This window comes from Meles meles, chromosome 19 (genome assembly GCF_922984935.1).
Source record: "Meles meles chromosome 19, mMelMel3.1 paternal haplotype, whole genome shotgun sequence".
Classification (NCBI taxonomy): domain Eukaryota; kingdom Metazoa; phylum Chordata; class Mammalia; order Carnivora; family Mustelidae; genus Meles; species Meles meles.
The window spans coordinates 34,462,551-34,475,156 of record NC_060084.1 but is presented as its reverse complement, the minus strand read 5'-3'; the positions used below and the strand labels follow the sequence as shown (position 1 = coordinate 34,475,156).

General features: G+C 35.8%; 1 protein-coding gene across 2 annotated transcripts in view; it reads left to right on the top strand.

The window, feature by feature from the left end:
* The window catches only part of LONP2 (lon peptidase 2, peroxisomal), a 120,043-nt gene that overhangs the window by 55,316 nt on the left and 52,121 nt on the right, over positions 1–12,606 (top strand). For both annotated transcript variants that reach the window (XM_045988128.1, XM_045988127.1), the window contains exon 9: positions 12,313–12,463. In XM_045988128.1, coding sequence (XP_045844084.1) covers positions 12,313–12,463 — 151 coding nt within the window. The remainder of the gene's footprint in view (positions 1–12,312; positions 12,464–12,606) is intronic.

The following is a 12,606-nucleotide window of genomic DNA, read 5'->3' as shown; positions in this document are numbered from 1 at the left end:
TTCATTTCTTATCACTGAATAACATTCCATTGTACAGATGTGCCATGGTTTGTTTATCCATTTATGTATCGAAGGACAGCTTAGTTACTTCTAGGTTTTGTCAATTATGAATAAAGCCACTATAAACATTTTTGTGCAGGCGTTTGTGTGGACATAAGTTTTCAGCTCATTTGGGTAAATACCAAGGGAGTACAATTGCTGGACCACAAGAGCATGTTTAATTTTGTAAGAAACTATCAAAGTGTCTTCCAGAGTGGCTATACCATTTGCATTCCCACCAGCAGTGAATGACAGTTTCTGTTGCTTCATATCCTCACCAGCATTTGGTGTCTGCAGTGTTTTGGATTTTGTCTATATTAATAGGTATGCAGTAGTATCACCTTGTTTTTGTATTCTCTTTTGTAAATATATTTGCCACCTTTGTTTTTTTAATAACACTTACTGAAACATAATTCACATACCATAAGATTCACCCCTTTAAATAAGTATACAATTCTGTGGTTTTTTAATATAGGCATCGCTCAGGTACCCATTAATTAAAACCCATTAATAACCATCCCCTCTTCCACAAGCAACTGGCAACCACTAATTTCTTACCTTCCCTCCCCCTGCTTTCCCTTTTATTAACCTCTTGTATTTGTGTGGCACATTTATTACATATTCATCAGCTGATGGATGTCTGGGTTGTTCCCACCTTTGGTTATTATGTATAATGTTTCTATAATCATTCATCTACAAGTTCGTGCATAGGCGTACGTTTTCAGTTCTCTTGTGTTTTTAGTTCTCCAGGAGTGGAGTTTCTGGATCATATGGAAATTCTGTATTTAACATTTTGAGAAACTTACAAACTATTTTCCAAAGTGGCTGCACCATTTTAGTTTTTCACAAACAATGTAAGAGAATTGTAATTTCTCTACATCCATATCGACACTTGTTACTATCTCTTGTTTTTATTTTGGCCATCCTTTTGTTTTAGTAGGTGCGAAGCCATACTTTATTGTGGTTTTGATTACTTCCCTAATTACTAATAACATTGAGCATCTTTTCATGTGTTTATTGGCCATTTGTATATCTTCTGTATAGAACTATATTTTCAAATCCTTTGCCCATCTTTAACTGGGTTATTTGTCTTTTTCTTGTTAAGGTCTTTACATATTCTCGATACAAGTTCCTTCTCAAATACATGATTACAAATATTTGCATCAGTTTTGTATGCTTTCTTTTCACTTTTTTGATGGTGTTCTTTAAAGCACAAAAATTTTTAATTTTGATAAAGTCTAATTTATTTGTATTTTTCTTGTATCATTTGTGATTTAGGTGTTACATCTAAGAAACCATCAAGGTCATGAGAATTTATTCTTACATTTTCTTCTAAGAGTTTTACAGTTTAGTTCTTATATTTAGGTCTACAGTTCATTTTGACCTAATGTTTATATGAGGTATAAGATATAGAGCTCCAACTTCATTCTTTTGCTTGTGGATATCTAGTTGTCCCATGTACCACTTATTAAAGACTTTTCTTATTATGTGGAATGGTGTTGTCACCATTGTTGAAAATTCAGTTGACTGTAAATGCAGGGGTTTATTTTTGGACTCCCAGCTATATTCCATTGATCTGTATTTCTATATACCAGTAGCCTGTAATTTTTAGTTTTGTAGAAGGTTTTGAAATCAGGAAGTGTGAATGCTCCAGATTGGTTCTTCTTTTTCAGAATTGTTAGCCATTCTGGGACCTTCCTATTTTTATATGAATTTTAGGATCAGCTTGTTACTTTCTACAAAAAAAGGCAAGCAGGATTTGGGTAGGGATTATTTTGAATCTCTAGATCATTTTAAGGCTGTTGCTATAGTTAAAATAGTAATTCTTCCTATCAATGAACATAGGAGTCTTTCTGTTTATTTAGGTCTTCTTTAATTTATTTCAACAATGTTTTGTGGTACTTTTTCATTTTTTTATAATTTTTTAAAAATTTTAATTATTTATTTATTTGACAGAGAGAGAGAGGGAGAGATCACAAGTAGGCAGAGAGGCAGGCAGAGAGAGAAGGGGAAGCAGGCTCCCTGCTGAGCAGACAGCCCGACACAGGGCTCGATCCCAGGACCCTGGGACCATGACCTGAGCTGAAGGCAGAGGCTTAACCCACTGAGCCACCCAGGTGCCCCTATTTTTTCATTTTTATTTTTTTTGTTTAAATTCAGTTAATTAACATGTAGGGTATTATTAATTTCAGAAGTAGAATTCAGTGATTCATCAGTTGTATTTAACACCCAGTGTTCATTACATCATGTGCCCTCCTTAATGCCCATTACCAGTTACCCCATCCCCCCACCCCACCCTCCAGCAACACCCAGTTTGTTTCCTATGATTGAGAGTCTTTTATGATTAGTTTCCCTCCCTGATTTCATCTTGTTTTATTTTTCCTTTCCTTCCCCTATGCTCCTCTGTTTTGTTTCTTAAAGTGGTTTTTGAATATGTAAGTCTTACAGTCCTTTTGTTAACTTATTCTTAAATGTTTTATTCTTTTTTATACTACTGGAAATTGTTTTTTTTTTTTTCCATTTCTTTTTTGAATTGTTCATAGCTTGTATAAAGAAATAAAATTGGTTTTTGTATATTGGTCTTGTATCCTGTAAACTTTCAGAACTTGTTTATTCGTTCTAGTAGTTTTTTTAGTGGATTCCTTAGTCTTTCCCATGTACAAGATCATGTAATATCCAAATAGAGATATGTTTACTTCTTTCCAGTTTTAACACCTGGATACTTTTTTTTTTCCCCTACTTGCCCTGGCTAGCATCTCCAGTATGTTGTTGAATAGAAATGGCAAGATCTGTTCAGATTTTCTATTACTTCTTGATAGAAATTACTTTCAGTAGTTTGAATCTTTCCATTTCATTTAGGTTACTGCATTTCTTTGCATACAGTTGTTCATAGTATACTCATGTATTTATTATTTCTATAGAGTATTAGTAATGTTGCCTGAGTCACTCCTGATTTTAGTAATTTGTATGCCCTTCATGCTTTCCTTAGTCAGTATGGCTAAATGTTTGTCAATTTTGTTGAACTCTTCAAAGGACCAAGTTTTTTTCCTTTTTAAATTTTTTGTTAACATATAATGTATTATTTGTTTCAGGGGTAGAGGTCTGTGGTTCATCAGTCCTACACAATTCACAGCACTCACCATAGCACACATCCTCCCCAGTGTCCTGTCACCCAGCCACCCTGTCCCTCCCAGCCCCCTCCATTCCAGTAACCCTCAGTTTGTTTCCTGAGATTGAGTATCTTATGGTTTGTCTCCCTCTCTGGTTTCGTCTTGTTTCATTTTTCCCCCCCTTCCCCTATAATCCTCTGTCTTGTTTCTCAAATACTTCGTATGAGTGAGATCATATGATAATTGTCTTTCTCTGATTGACTTATTTCACTTAGCATAATACCTTCTAGTTCCGTCCACATCATTGCAAATGGCAAGATTTCATTTTTTTGATGGCTGCCTATTATTCCATTGTACATATATACCACATATTCTTTTTTTTTTTTTTAATATTTTTTATTTATTTGACAGAGAAATCACAACTAGGCAGAGAGGCAGGCAGAGAGAGAGGAGGAAGCAGGCTCCCTGCGGAGCAGAGAGCCCGAAGCGGGGCTCGATCCCAGGACCCTGGGATCATGACCTGAGCCGAAGGCAGAGGCTTAACCCACTGAGCCACCCAGGCGCCCCTATACCACATATTCTTTATCCATTCATCTGTTGATGGACATCTAGGCTCTTTCCATAGTTTTGCTATTGTGGGCATTGCTGCCAAAAACATTGGGATGCATGTGCCCCTTCCAATCACTACATTTATATCTTTGGGGTAAATACCCAGTAGTGCAATTGCTGGGTCATAGGGTAGCTCATTTTCAACTTTTTGCGGAACCTCCATACTGTTTTCCAGAACAGCTGCACCAGTTTGCATTCCCACCAGCAGTGTAGGAGGGTTCCCTTTCTCTGCATCCTTGCTGATATCTATCATTTCCTGACTTGTTAATTTTAGCCATTCTGACTGGTGTGAGGTGGTATTTCATTGTGGTTTTGATTTGTATTTCCCTAATGCCTAGTGATGTCGTGTACTTTTTCATGTGTTCGTTGGCCATTTAGATGTCATCTTTGCAGAAATGTCTGTTCATGTCTTCTGCCCATTTCTTGACTGGATTATTTGTTCTTTGGGTGTTGAGTTTGCTAAGTTCTTTATAAATTTTGGATACTAGCCCTTTATCTGATAAGTCATTTGCAAATATCTTCTCCCATTCTTTTCCTTGTCTTTGGTTTTGTTGACTGTTTCCCTTACTGTGCAAAAGCTTTTTTATCTTTTTTTTTTTAATATTTTATTTATTTATTTGACAGAGATCACAAGTAGGCAGAGAGTCAGGCAGAGAGAGAGAGGAGGAAGCAGGCTCCCCACCGAGCAGAGAGCCCGATGCGGGGCTCGATCCCAGGACCCTGAGATCATGACCCAAGCCGAAGGCAGAGGCCCCAACCCACTGAGCCACCCAGGCACCTCAAAAGCTTTTTTATCTTGGTGAAGTCCCAGTACTTCATTTTGTCCTTACTTCCCTTGCCTTTGGCGATGTGTCTAGAAGACGTTGCTGCAGCTGAGGTTGAAGAGGCCTATATTCTCCTCAAGGATTTTGATGGATTCCTGTCTCACACTGAGGTCTTTCATCTATTGTGAGTCTATTTTTGTGTGTGGTGTCAGGAAATGGTCCAGTTTCATTCTTCTGTATATGGCTGTCCAGTTTTCCCAACACCATTTGTTGAAGAGACTGTCTTTTTTCCATTGGATATTCTTCCCTGCTTTGTTGAAGTGTAGTTGACTATAGAGTTGAGCGTCCATTTCTGGGCTCTCTGTTTTGTTCCATTGATCTATGTGTCTGTTTTGTGCCAGTACCATACTGTCTTGATGATTACAGCTTTGTAATAGAGCTTGAAGTCTAGCATTGTAATGCCACCAGCTTTGGTTTCCTTTTTCAGAATTCCTCTGGCTATTTAGGGTCTTTTCTGGTTCCTTACAAATTTTAGTATTATTTGTTCCATTTCTTTGAAAAAAGTTAATGGTATTTTGATAGGCATTGCATTAAATGTGTAGATTGCTCTAGGTAGCATAGACATTTTCACAATATTTATTCTTCTAATCCATGAGCGTGGAACGTTTTTCCATTTCTTTGTGTCGTACTCAATTTCTTGAGTATTCTATACTTCTCTGAATATAGATTCTTTGCCTCTTTGGTTAGATTTATTCCTAGGTATCTTATGGTTCTGGGTGCAGTTGTAAATAGGACCAATTTCTCTTTCTTCTGTCTTGCTGTTAATATATAGAAATGCAACTGATTTCTGAGCATTGATTTTATATCCTGACACTTTACTGAATTCCTCTATGAGTTCTAGCTGTTTTGGAATGGATTCTTTTGGGTTTTCCATATAAAATATATCATCTGCAGAAAGTGAGAATTTGACTTCTTCTTTGCCGATTCAGAGGCCTTTTATTGTTGTCTGATTGCCCAGGCTGGGACTTCTAGTACTGTGTTGAACAGTAGTGGTGATAGTGGACATCCCTGCCATGTACCTGACCTTAAAGCTCTCAGGCTTTCCCCATTGAGAATGATATTCGCTGTGGGTTTTTCATAGATGGCTTTGATGGTATTGAGGTATGTACCCTCCACTCCTACACTGCGAAGAGTTTTAATCAAGAAAGTAAGCTGTACTTTATCAGATGCTCTTTCTGCATCTATTGAGAGTATTGCATGGTTCTTGTTCTTTCTTTTATTAATGTATTGTATCACACTGATTGATTTGTGGATGTTGAGCCAACCTTGCAGCCCAGGAATAAATCCCACTTGGTCGTGGTGAATAATCCTTTTAATGTACTGTTGGATCCTATTGGCTAGTATTTTGGTGAGCATCTTTGCATCCGTGTTCATCAAGGATATTGGTCTGTAAGTCTCCTTTTTGATGGGGGTCTTTGTCTGGTTTTGGGATCAAGGTAATGCTGGCCTCGTAAAATGAGTTTGGAAGTTTTCCTTCCATTTTTACTGTTTGGAACAGCTTCCAGAGAACAGTATGAATTCTTCTTTAAATGTTTGGTAGAATTCCCCTGGGAAGCCATCTGGCCCTGGGCTCTTGTTTGCTGGGAGATTTTTGATGACTGCTTCAATCTCCTTAGTGGTTATGGGTCTGTTCAGGTTTTCTATTTCTTCCTGGTTCAGTTTTGGTAGATTCTGTGTCTCTGGGAATACATCCATTTCTTCCAGATTGTCAAATTCAGTTGTATTCTTTTAGCATTTTCAGTATTTACTGCTTTTCATCTCTCGTGGTTTCGAAGGCAAAGTCAGCTGTTAATCTTATGGAGGATTCCTTGTGTTTAATGAAGGCAGTATTTTCTTTCATTGCTTTAAAGAACCTGTCTTTGTCTTTGTCTTTTGACAGTTTGACTGTGATAGGTTTAGGTTTTAATCTCTGCATCTGCTTCATTTTTGTTGGGCTTGTAGATGTGTAAATTACTGGTTTTCATCAAATTGTTAAGTTAATGGTTATTATTTTTTCGGATATTCTTTATGCCCCTTTCTCTTTCTCCTCTTTTTCTTGGACTGCCATTATGAATATGTTGGCAATCTTTATAGTGTCTAATAGGTCTCTGAGGCACTGTTCATTTCTTTGCATTCCTTTTTCTTTCTGTTCATCAGACTGGACAATCTCAATTGACCTGTCCTCATTGCTTCTTATTTCTGTCAGGTGAAATTACTATTCACATTTAGCCCCTATAGTGAATTTTTTGTTATTGTATTGTTCAACTCTCAGATTTCTATTTGCTGTTTGCTTCTTTTCAAATAATCCATCTTTTTATTGAGATTTTCTCTTTGTTAAGACATCATTCACATAGTTTTCTGTAATTCCTTAGGCATGATTTCCTTTAGCTTTTGCTTTTGCTTTTTAGTTCCAGTGAAATACACAATGCCATCTTCACCATTTTAAAATGTACTGTTCAGTAGTGTTAGGTATATTCACATTACTTGTGCACCCAATCTCTAGAACTTTATCATCTTGAAAAACCAAAACTCAGTACTCATTAAACAGCAATTCCGCATTTCTCACTAAGCCACTAGCTGCTACCATTCTTTCTGTTTCTGTAACTTTGAGTAATCTTTGAGTAATCTATATACCTGATTAAGTGGAATCATAGAGAATTGTCTCTTTGCAGTTGGTTTATTTTGCTTTGCATAATGTCTTCAAGATTCATCCATACCATTGCATTAGCTTTTGAACATATGCACAATAGCTGATTTTAAATCTTTATGTAAGAAGTCCAAACATCTGGGCTTCTTCAGGATATTTCAGAGTTTTTAAAAGGCTCCTATGATTATCTCATTCCCCAGTTTTTCCTTTTAGATTTTCTGATCAGCCACTTGTTAGCCCCAACTGGTATCACTCCGTGAGGTAGCTGCAATATTAAACAATTGCTCCTGGTTGCCTTTTTTTTTTTTTTTTTTTAAGATTTTACTTACTTGTCAGAGAGAGAGAGAGAGCCCAAGCAGAGGGAGAAGCAAGCAGGCTCCCTGCTGAGCAGGGAGCCCAATGTGGGGACCCTAGGATCATCTCCTGAGCTGAAGGCAGACTGAGCCACCCAGGCATCCCTACTCCTGGTTGTTCTTGACAAGTGCCTTAGAGATAGGCTGTTAACATAGAGTGTTCTCTGAGTCAGATCAAATAAAGATTAAATCCTGACAGTGTAGCTCTTCCAAGGAATGCCTAGTTCAAGGCAGTGATAGTAGTTTGGGGAGTTCTAATCTATTCTGCACCCCTATAGTTTTTGCTAGGCTCCTGGTTTTCACAGCTATTGTGGTATTAGTTTTTCATTGCTCTTAGGGAGAAGCAGATCTTTTCTGCCATTCCAATAGAAGTGCTTCTTCATATATTTAGTTTTAATTCTGTGCTTAAATGATTTCATTGCTTCTTATCCTTTTATTATGATTAATGTTTAGATGGAATACATTTTCACATTACTTTTTTCAAGAATTTGTGTGTATGTTATGTTTTGAGGCTTTTTGTATTTGCTAACATGTATTTATGGTCTGCACCACAGTAATCTTCATGTGTTTTGTTCACATATTTTATGAGTAAAAGTTTTTGAAAACCTATCCATATATTTACAGATACATACGTGACAAACAAATGTTTGTGATAATAAGATATCACAGACTAGATGATTTAAAAAGAAAAAAGAAATCCAGAAATTTATTTTCTTATAGCTCTGGACTCTGGAAGTCCAAGATCAAGGTGTTGGCAGGATTGATTTCTCATGAGGTCTCTGTCTTTGGCTTGCAGACTGCTGCCTTTTCATTGTGTCCCTACATGGTTTTTTCCTCTGTGCCCATGCATCCCTAGTTTGTCTTTCTGTCAGTTTCTCTCTTCTTATAAAGGGTACCAGTCATAATGGATTAGGGCCCCACCCTTATGACCTCATTTAGTTTTGACTATCTCCTTAAAGACCCTGTTTCCAAATATAGTCACATTAAGGGGATACAGTTTATTCCATAACAAAGAATATATAATATACACACATTTATGTACCACTCTACTAATGTTATATACGTATATATGTTACATTGTAAATTTTAAAAGATAATTATATTTTTGAAAACAATGTATTCTAGTTATATCATTGTTTTTATTTCATAATTTGGCTATCAATAAAACTGGCATTTTCTTCTTTTCACATCTTTGCCTCTATTTAAACAATATTTTGCAAGAATCTTAAAAAACTATTCATTCATTTCAAATTAATAAAAACATTTAATCAGCCTTACAGAGACTGCAGTACACTGTAATTACAGTGCAAGCAGGGAAGTCAGGACACCAGTCCTTTCACACTATGAAATTTCCACTCTTCTCCTAGGATATCTCCTAATGTGATGTGTGCTCCAAGTGAGGGTATTACTTCCATTTTGTACATTAAATATTTTAAAAAGGAGTTTCTTTCTGGATTTAACTGGGTTTCTTTCTGGTTTATGGATAAAGATGAATAGATATGTTAATAGTGTCTGCTGGCACTATGGTTGATGATTTTAAATGTTCCACTTTCATGACGATTGGCCTAAACACAAAATAAAACGTCCACACAATTAGATAGTGGGTTCATTGGTATTCATTTGTTATGCTTCATGTCTTATGTGTATTACATATATTCTGCGTTTTAAGGATTTTAAAGATATTTTAAACTAGTCACAATTTTGTTTGAAGATTCTGTCTTTCTTTTTTTTAAGGATTTTATTTGAAAGAGAGACGTAACAGATCCCGAGCAGAGGGGAAGGGCAGAGGGAGAGGGACGAGCAGACTCCTTGCTGAGCAGGGAGCCCTATGTAAGAACCCATCTCAGGACCTTGGGATGATGACCTTAGCCAAAGGCAGACCCTTAACTGACTGAGCCACCCAGGCACCTGAAAATTCTGTTTCAGTAATAGTCTGTCATTCATTATTGCACAGAAGAGTTTAATAAGGCTTTTCAGTCCAAAGTGTTAGATCTTCCAGAATATTTTCTTGGTTATTTCTTTAATTATTTGGTATTTTACATTTGTTGAAACCTTTTCTGTAGTTATGTCAATTAGCTATGAATTAGATATCTTTATTTTTTATGTATCTATCCCCTATATAGCTTTAGTGCCTTTTCTCCAATGTTCTGGACATTTTTTTCAAATTTGTCCTTATCAAAGTACTCAATTTCTATAGTATTAATTATGTGTGACTTCCAGACTTAATTTTAGTTATTTTACTTTATTTATTTTTTACTTTCTGTTCTGGGAAATTTTAACCATAATAAAAGTAGAGAAAATAGTGTAATGAACTATGTAAACTCATCATTCATCCTTAACAATTATCATCTCATAGCCAATCTTATTTCATCTGTTCCTTCCCATTATTCTAAATCAAATTTCAGACATATCATTTCATAAATATTTAGTATTTATCTCTAAAAGATAACAGATCTTTTTAAAATATAACCACATTGTCATACCTAAAGATGACAGTTACCTAGTCATCTCTGATAAGTGGAGTGTAGTGCTGGATTGCCTACAAACATCAGCATACACCCCTCCCCATAGTTTATCCCACCTCTGAGTTCATGATCCTAAGAATAAAGTGTCCCATCCTGGCTATTTCCATTTCCAGGTGGACTGTGTAGGTAGGAATTATAACCCTAGGATGTATGTAGAGAAACCTTTGAATGAGGAGAGAGAAAAAACAGTACTAGATGTTCTTGAAAACAGCTCCTATTTCTGGATGAGTTGGTCCACAGAAGCCTCTCCTCTCTAAAGTTCAGGGGAAAAGCAGAGTTTTGATGGCTATAAAATTCTCACTGTGGGGCATCTGGATGGCTTAGTTGTTTAAGTGTCTGTCTTCCGCACAGGTCGTGATCTTGGAGTCCTGGGATTGAGCCCCATGTCAGGCTCCTGGCTTAGCAGGTGGTCTGCTCTTCCCTCTCCCATGCTGCTCCCCACACCCTGCAGCACTGTGTGCATGCTCTCTTTCTCTAAAATAAATAAATAAAATCTTTAAAGAAAAAAAGTTCTTACTGTGATTTTTATCTCTCCAAGGACTCACCAGTTTATCTTAATGTGTCATCTGAATACAGATTACTAGAAATTCTTTTTATCCGGCTATTGATCAGTGTTTCTGCACTTGATTCGAGCTAAAAGGCCAAGAAACAATTGATCAGTGTTTCTGATGTTTTTTAAACTCTACATATTCTTTTGTGTTTTCCTAAGTAAAAGACAGAGGCAAGCAAATTGGGCATCACTGGTTTTCTTTTCTTATAACCCAGAGGTTTTATAATGCATTTTTTTAAAAAAGACCTCATTCATAGTTCAGAATCATTCATTTATTAATTTCCCAACTTTCCTTAAACCCCACTGTCTTAATTTTAAGAGAAAAAAAATGGCTTCACTTGGACAGGTCTCACAGCCATTTCTAAGACTCTTCCAACATGTATTAGGTTTAATTAAAGCCATTAAAGAACAGGTTTTTATTTAACTAGATAATGGATTTAACTAAGACTGCCCTATTTTCCAAACACATTGATTAACGGTTTTCAGATAATTGGTAGACAGTAAGATTACTCTTAAACAGTGCTGGACATAATTAGTATGGTTTTTGATGTCTCAAAAGTACCTTATTTTTATATTATATATTATATTTTTATAAACATTATTAAGTCTTGTGAAAATATAAATAGTAGAACTTTCTGGGAATTGTATTCTAGATAAACACTGAGTTTCCTGTAATAGTGTTCACCAAATTCAAGATTCTCTGTAAAGGGCTTTGAATTAAGACTAAATTGTAGATAGCATTTAACAATAAGTAAAGCTTAGAAAGGGAATCAGAAGTGAGGAAAAGCTGGTGGTAAAATTATCACTGGTAAATATTTTAGTCCATTTACTTCCTTTTTGAATATGTATACCAACCCTGTTTATATTTATACTAATCTAGTATAAATGAAAGTGATAATATGTTAAAGGTTTAGAACATGCAGAAGGCGCCGAGTCCTTTGTAGATTTCTCCACAGCGAGTGCCTGTGAGTTGGAGCATTTGAGCAATAACCTAAAGAAGATATATTCTCTCATACCTTGTTCAACATTTTAAGAATCTAATTGATAAATTATATAATTTCCTAATTAAAAAATTTTAAGGGATACTGATATTTTGCTCGTTAAAAACGAAAGTTTTGTTCTAATGCAGTTTTTAAAAGTAAATTTTTCCTTGTACTATATCAGAATATAGTAGCGTAGTAATTTTTACTAGTTTACTCTTGTTTGGAATTCTCCTTTCAGTTAAAAACTTTATAGCCAGACTTAGTGATAACGTTTGAGTTTACTAATTATTTTATGTCTTACCTAAGAATCAAAATACTCTACACATTTTCTTTATGTTCCCAAAGCAGTTAAGAGAGGAGGTGTGACCAAAAGGGAAACTGGTTCTGTAGGATTGGTAAATTATTTATGACTATACAGTCAGTCATTAGTGAATAGATTTAAGAACAGAACTTGAAGTGATAATTTTTGCTTCTTTGTACTTTTATGTATGTTCAAAAATTTTGACATCGAACACTTCTTTTAAAGTCTGTAGAACGTGGGCAATGTAAAGAATGGTACTCAAGTTTTAGTGGTATCCCCATGTTTCTCTAACTGTATTGAACAGAAATGTCAACGCTGCTAATACATCATGTGCGTTTTAGCTTTCTGTTGGAATTACTGAATTTGTTTAAATGTTTATTGTTCCCTCACAGGTGTTGGATCCTGAACAAAACCATAACTTCACAGATCATTATCTAAATGTGGCCTTTGACCTTTCCCAAGTTCTTTTTATAGCTACTGCCAACACCACTGCAACTATTCCACCTGCCTTGTTGGACAGAATGGAAATCATTCAGGTCCCAGGTACCTGATTCATAAATAAAATCGTTATGTGATAGTTTTTGCCTTCCTGAGTAAAACCCTTTAAGTTGTGCTGTGGAGTTTTGAGTAAAAGTTGATTTGCCAGTGTATGATCTTTAAAGTTCTAAGTACGGTATAAACCAGCT